At 54.5% G+C, this 7,137-nt stretch overlaps 1 protein-coding gene across 1 annotated transcript; it reads right to left on the reverse strand.

Moving 5' to 3' along the window:
• Positions 1-2,088: 2,088 nt before the first annotated feature.
• On the reverse strand, positions 2,089-4,112 carry LOC119334713 (protochlorophyllide reductase B, chloroplastic). Its single transcript, XM_037607256.1, has 4 exons — positions 3,954-4,112; positions 3,768-3,854; positions 3,004-3,532; positions 2,089-2,905 (listed from the first exon to the last, which is right to left on the reverse strand). The coding sequence occupies exons 1-4, from the start codon at positions 4,008-4,010 to the stop codon at positions 2,391-2,393; spliced, it is 1,188 nt and encodes a 395-aa protein (XP_037463153.1). The 5' UTR covers positions 4,011-4,112; the 3' UTR covers positions 2,089-2,390.
• Positions 4,113-7,137: the final 3,025 nt, after the last annotated feature.

Raw genomic sequence — 7,137 nt, forward strand, 5'->3', positions numbered from 1 at the left:
GGCGCAAGCATGGAGATAGAGGGATAGGCCTCGAACCCTCTATAAAGGGGGAAGAATATCAAGCGTCCCCAGCGTAACCGTTCGGGACTTGCCTAAAAACACAGAGTCATGCCGACAGTTACGGTTGGATTACCCATACCCGTATTGATGAGGATCCCATAATAAGAGGGACACGATCTCTGCTTCGACAAGACGTGCCAATGGAACCGCATCGTAATGTGCGCGGTAGCCTGTTGTAAAAAATGGTTCGAATAAAAACCGGACCGTGGCGTGATGTCACTTTTTAAAGAGTTGTCAGCAGATTAGATTCGTGGATTATTATTCTCTCTACGGTGGTATATGGAATTTATCTTGCAGAGCCGGACACGGTCCTTGTGTTCGGAAGTTATCTTGAAATATTCGGAGATGGAACCCGCCTCGCAATGCCGAAGACAATCTACGCGCCGGACTCATCGTCATTGAAGCCTGGTTCAGGGGCTACTGAGGGAGTCCTGGATAAGGGGATATCCCGACAGCCGGACTATGTACTTTGGCCGGACTGTTGGACTATGAAGATACAAGATTGAAGACTTCGTCCCGTGTCCGGATGGGACTTTCCTTGGCGTGGAAGGCAAGCTTGGTGATTCGGATGTAGATCTCCTTCTCTGTAAACCGACTCCGTGTAACCCTAGCCCCCTCCGGCGTCTATATAAACCGGAGGGTTTAGTCCGTAGGACACAACAACAATGATACCATAGGCTAGCTTCTAGGGTTTAGCCTCTCTGATCTCGTGATAGATCAACTCTTGTAATACTCATATCATCAAGATCAATCAAGCAGGAAGTAGGCTATTAACTCCATCGAGAGGGCCCAAACCTGGGTAAACATCGTGTCCCCAGCCTCCTGTTACCATTAGCCTTAGACGCACAGTTCGGGACCTTCTACCCGAGATCCGCCGGTTTTAACACCGACAGGGGGTAGATGTGGGGCGTCCAGGGAGTGGGGTAGGAGTCGTCGGCGGCGGACTGGCCGCAGCCGCAAGAGGCAAACGATTGTCGCCTCCCGTCCCGGGCGTGCGTCGCGGTTAGGTCATGTAGCTGGGCTGGGCTGTGTTTGGCACGGGGGAAAGGAGCAGTGTAGCTGGGCCTGAGCTCTACGTTGTGCTAAGCCCGGGGCCTATGCAAAAATACAGATAGATAATAGCTAGAAAAGAAGGCCACGCCCCGGGCCTGGGCCCTAGGGGCCTGGGGTGTAGATCCGCCCCTGGTTCTAGGGACCACCATGGAGCTTTTCGAGAGGGAATATGCCTTTTATTTCTGTGCATCACGGATCCGGGTCTGGCTGAACTCATGGCGTGCCGACGTGCTATTCAACTTGCGAGAGAAATTGGAGCCCGAAAGCTCATCCTAGATTCTGACTCTCAGACAGGTGTCCACAAGATCAAGGAGGGGTGCTTGAGGTCGCTCTGCAAATGGACACATTATTGAAGAGGTGAAAGGACTTCTGCAGGGTTTTGAGGAATTAAAAGTTAGATGGGTGCGATGTTTGGTGAATAAAGTCACTCTACAACTTACTAGGGAAGGTTGCTTGATTAAGCTTTGTAAAACTTGGCTGGAGCATCCGTTAGCACGTTAGTGGCCTCAGAGGATGTCTAATTAAACGCATTAACGTGCGGGAGAAGGGCGGCCAACCCAGCATGGCCACGTGGCACATGCTGGTTGGCAGTGGCGAGAAACTTCTTGAACTTTTTTGGAAGACGAAAGTGAGATTTTTTTCTTTTGAGAAAAGTTTTTTTAGATTATTTTTAAAGGATGAAAATGAGACTTTTTTTTTCCTTTTGAGATTTTTTAGGCTTTTGCTTTTCTGTTTGAGATGGATGTGATGTCTACGTGTTGCGAGAAAGTTTTTATTTTTATTTTGAGATGAAAGTGAGAAATATTTTTTCATTTAAGAGGGAGAAATACGCGCACAACTTCATTTCAAGAGGCCGCAGTGGCGGCCCCAACCACCAGTAAAATGCAACAATTTCAACTAAAACACACAGCCCACACGCGCGCGCACACACGCATTGTAACGTTGAAAGAAAATTCGCTGGGTGGAGTTACCGGATGAATCTCAAAAAGTCGAACTGTACTTCCACTATTTGGCCGCCCAAGACACTTTATTGTCACTATTATACCAAATCAAAGCAAAAAGAACTAGTTTTACAGGCTTAAACTCCTTGCGAACTGTAACCACTTCGGACTTAATCGGGCGCACCGCGTACTTAATCTAGCAGTTTGTGCGAAACGTGTCCTACAATTATTTTTCCATTTTTTGGCTTGAGAAAAGAAGCACAAAATTTCGCCACTTGGTGCGGATGACGATCGATCGGGGATTGCGTCCTCGCCGGAGGGCCGGCCATTTGGTGATCATGCGAGTCCGACGAGCTTCTCGCTGAGCTCCCATACCTTCCTTGCCTTCTCGGTGTCGCTGGCCTCCTCGGAAAGCTGGTTCTCGAAGGACGCCGAGTTCTTGTTCCAGCTCCAGTAGACGCCAGACTTGGTGAGGCTGGGCTCGCTGACGACCTGCGCCAGCCTCTTGCCGGCCTCCTCCTCGGACACGTACCCCTTGGTGATGTACTTCTGGAACGGCGGGAAGAGAAGGCGGAACAGCGGGATGTGCTCACGGAAGAGCCCAGTGGTGGCGATGCACCCCGGGTAGAGCGACGCGAAGGTCACGCCGGTCTCCTCGTGGTACCGCCGGTGGAATTCCTGCATGGTCAGCATGTTGCACACCTTGCTGTCCTTGTATGCCTTGGCGCCGTCGAACTCCGCGCCGTCAATCATGGCGGCACTGCCCACGCCGTTCAGCCCGGCCGCCAGGCCCCTCAGGTCGCCCAGGTTGGCCTTCGGCGGCACGTTCCCGGCAAGCGTGTTCGTGTTCCCTGCACGCAGAAATGAAGGTTACACTCTGAAACAGTGAAACGACGACCACGACGACAAAGAAACATAGGATCGCGCATGTACATATATTACATATTACCGGTGATGGAGCCGACGATGATGAGGCGCTTGGACGGGTAGTCGGAGGCCTTGAGGTCCTCGAGGAGCTCGCGGGCGAGGAGGAAGTGGCCGAGGTGGTTGACGCCGACGCTCATCTCGAAGCCGTCTGCGGTGAAGGAAGGCTCCTTGGCGGTGGGCTGGTACACGGCGGCGTTGCAGACGACGACGTCGATGGGCATGTCGAGCTGGCGCACGTTCTTGACGAACTGGCGGACGCTGTCGAGGGAGGCCAGGTCCAGGTGCACGATGGTGTAGCTGCCCTTGGGCATGCCGGCCGCCCTGGCTGCGCGCGCGGTCTTGAGGTAGTCGCGGCACGCCATGATGACGTGCCACTTGCCTGACTCCGCCAGGGCCTTGGCCGTGGCGAGGCCGAGGCCCGACGACGCGCCCGTAATGATCGCGTTGCCCGTGCGGACGGTCTTTTTGCCGGACGGCGACGCCGGGGTCGCGGTCGGCGCGGACACCGCCGCTGCCTGCGCGCGGATGGCCACCGACGACGTGTTCACTCTCTGCGTGGTTCGTGACACGCATGTCCGTCAGAACGAACAGCGACGAACAGAGCACAGTCCACACTCTAGCCCAAGTACTCACCCAGCTAACTAATCATAAAATTCGACACCCCATTACTCGACTATATGTTACTAGCTGCAATTCCCCAAATAATACTACTACGCAATGACGAGCAGCAACTTGCTAGGCATAGTGCACACATGCATCGACCCAAGTGCAAAGATTTGAGCTCACCTTGGTGCGCAAGCCCAGGGAGGTGGTGTCGAATTTGAGGCCATCGGCGAGACGAGCGCCGAAGAAGGCCGAGTCTTTGGCCGCTCCCTGCACACAGACCACAGAACCGCGAAATCAGCACCGAAGACTGGGAAGAAACTCCAAGCACCACACCTGAACTCCCCTGAGAAGTTGAGAAAATTAAACCTCTTTGCGCGCAGAGAGGGCCGACGGGAGGAAGGAAGTGGCCGCCTGAAGAGCCATCTGAGCCGCGAGCAACGCCGCGATGAGTGAGTGTATCAGATAGTGCGGTGCGGATGGCAGTGAGCTTCTCTTGGAAAGGCTTGGAAAGCGAAGGAGCGGCGCCATTTATGCGAGCGGAGACGATAAGGTGATAGGGGGATGCGGGCCGATGCCACATGGCGCCGACCTGGCAGCGGCGCGGCCAATGGGGTTCCTCTGGCTGGATTCCCGTCACGGGCATTCCTGGCTAGCTGGTGCACAGAATGGAAGGGTTTTGATTTAAACGTTGGTCGCTGTTGGCGTCGATCGGGACGGTTCTAGTGAGTTGTGCGCGGATGGGCCGGTTTTGTTCCGTCTCGCCTCGCCTGGGAGCAGGAGCAGGACCATGTTTATCGAATACAACAGACAGATCTTGCTCTTTGGAAATTTTCCATTTTCCCCATTTCATCACAGTCCAATATTCGATTTATTTTTTGCGAGGACAATATTCTATTTTCTTACCATGAACCGGCCCACTTCTAGTACTTGGTGGTAGTATAGCATGTACATTCGTCATCCTTCAAAGAGTAAAATACACCAAAAGTCCTAAAGCTATTTGAGGTGTGTTGAGCTAGTCCCAAAACTTCAAAACTGTAAATTTGGGTCTCATAAGTTTGTTAGTAGATCATCACCGGTCCTAAACACCCTAAAAAATGTTTTGACATGCTTGCGTGGCGTGTTGACCGTTGCCATGTCAACACGGGTCCCATCAGGGACATCCGAGTAGAAAAATATTTTGCATAAACACCCTAGGTTGATGTCGTTGGACACAGAGGATGCAGACTACCTGAACGTGGCTACCAGTTTTTCCAGCTAGGTCAGCTTAGAGCATCTCCACACGCCCCCCAACAGCCCTCCTAGACCCCTTTTTTTATCACCGACTCGAAAAAAGGCTCACGCACACGTCGAGGAGGCCAGATTTCATCGGTTAGGGCCGAAATTGGCGCCGGCAGACCCAGGCCGAACCCAGCGCGCTGGAGGTCGGCCGGGGGCGCCGGGGGAAAGAAAAAAGGCACCAAACTTCCCGCGTCAGATTCCCACCCCGTTGGCCCGCCGAGTCAACGACTAGGCATAGTCGTCCTCAGCGCCCCGTCTTGGCTCCCGCGCGAATCAATGCCAAGGCGGCAAGTCAGCCTTCCATTGACCACGGGCGGCGCAGTGAAGGCGAGACGCCGTGGGTCCCGCCCATTCCCGCCACGCGTCCACACTGCTGCCGCCTCCTCGCCGTTATAAAAGCCACCTTCCGTCGCCGCTGGCCACACACTTGCCTCGCCACAACCATCTCTCTCTCGCCGCCGACCACCCTCCTTAGCCACCCTTGTTATCGGCCTCTCTCCTTTCCCCGTCAAGCCGACCGATGGCGGAGAGGTTCCCTAACGATGGAGCGGCAGCCAACGGCTTCGTCCGCCTCCATCTGCACGAGTGGGAGACGCGTCTTCTCCATGAGGCCAACTACCCGGCGTCGCCGGACATGCGCGTGCCGGGCTCGTGGAGGCTCGGCGTCGGAGTCGTCCTCGTGCCAGCGTCGTCCACCGAAGCCGAACACAGCCGCGAGATCGCGCGGGTCAGGGTGTCCCTGCCGGAGGAAGCGCGGCAACTGCCGAAGTTCGCCCCCGACAATCACACCCTGTGGACGTCATACTTCTAGCGTCGCCACGCCGACCAGCTCGCCTTCACCAACGGCGCTCCGGCGCCAAGGTGGCGCCACAACTCCAAGGGTCGCCGCCTATGGTGGGGTGTCCCCGGACGCACGCTCCACGCCGTCCTCAAGCACCTTGAGCCCTGCAACGAGCTGCCATTGGAGTACCCGGTTCCCTCGTCATCGCACCGAAGTGGCAGCTCGTGGCTGCCGAGGTGTATGGCGGCGTCCTCCTCCTACTCCTCCGGCTCCCGCTCCTCCGGCACGACGCCTCTCGCCACCGTCAAGGACGAGCTCCTGGAGACGTCAGAGCGCCGGCGCAGCCGCGGCGGCAGCCTCGTCATAGACGAGGGCCGCTGCCAACCTTCACCTCCTCCTCGTGACCATCTTCGTATGGTCAGGCCGAAGACGAAGCCAACGACGCCCATCATCATCAAGCAGGAGCACGTTGACATGTCCCGCCGACCTCGACACCGTCCTGAAGTGGTCGCGCGGCGACTATGTTCGGGAGGAGATGGAGCGTCAAAAACGCGCTCTGGAGGAGATCGCGAGGAGGGCGGCGTCATCATCCTCGACAGTGACGATGACGAGGCGCCGACCAACCCCGTCCGCACCGGCGATCTGGGGCAGGGCTGCAGCAAGGATGGCGGCGTGCAGGACGACGGCGACGACGACGATGGCGGCGACGGCGACGACTACACCACGTTCTACAAGCTCCTCGGCATGGACTAGGCTTGGGGCACCGATGGCATAGTTTATTTTACCAGAAACAGTAGGAAAGGCTCCTACTGTGCAAATGTATTAAAACAACGAACCTTGTACAAGGTGAGTATTTACATCAAGGGGAGGGGGGTTAGACCACTTTGGGTCCCACCAAAAGTACAAAAAAGAGAGGTCTAGTGTAAAGAGTTTACAAAATTCAGCACAAGAGGCCTATGTGCCTCTTTGACCCTATGTTGCAGAAGCTCAAAGTCCTTTTTGAATCTATCAAGCCAGGATCTGAAGGAAGGATCAATTGATCTAAAATGCTTGTTATTTCTTTCTATCCAAATGCTCCACGCCGCTACAGTAAATTTTTCAAATAGCATGGGCGTGGGGTGGTTTATTTTTTGGTCTTTAATAGCTTGCACCCGACCATAGAAAGGTTGCCAGTTGATGTCCAGGGCTCTCCAGCATTGCTTACTAAATGTGCACGTGAAAATCATGTGCTCGACCGTTTCTTCGATGTTGTGTCCACATAGCAGACAGTTGTGATCGTCACCAATGTTGTAATGACGTCTTTTTAGCATATTCCGGGTGTTTAGCCTGTCATTGAGTAGGAGCCAAGCAAAGACTTTCAACTTCATAGTGCATTTGGATTTCCAAAGCCACACGAACACTTGGTGAGCTTGAACCTCCCGGAAAAAGAAGTGGTAGTAGTCTGTTGATCTATAAATGGATTTGCCCCAAACATAGCATCAAACATCCGAA

Source organism: Triticum dicoccoides, chromosome 1B (assembly GCF_002162155.2).
Source record: "Triticum dicoccoides isolate Atlit2015 ecotype Zavitan chromosome 1B, WEW_v2.0, whole genome shotgun sequence".
In the NCBI taxonomy this organism is placed as follows: domain Eukaryota; kingdom Viridiplantae; phylum Streptophyta; class Magnoliopsida; order Poales; family Poaceae; genus Triticum; species Triticum dicoccoides.

Excerpts from the sequence above, each read along its gene's own strand:
- LOC119334713 (XM_037607256.1), bottom strand. The coding sequence starts at position 4,010 with ATGGCTCTTCAGGCGGCCACTTCCTTCCTCCCGTCGGCCCTCTCTGCG. Across the intron at positions 3,533-3,767 it reads CCCTGGGCTTGCGCACCAAG|AGAGTGAACACGTCGTCGGT; the intron begins GTGAGCTCAAAT and ends CGAACCACGCAG. Across the intron at positions 2,906-3,003 it reads CATCGTCGGCTCCATCACCG|GGAACACGAACACGCTTGCC; the intron begins GTAATATGTAAT and ends TTCTGCGTGCAG.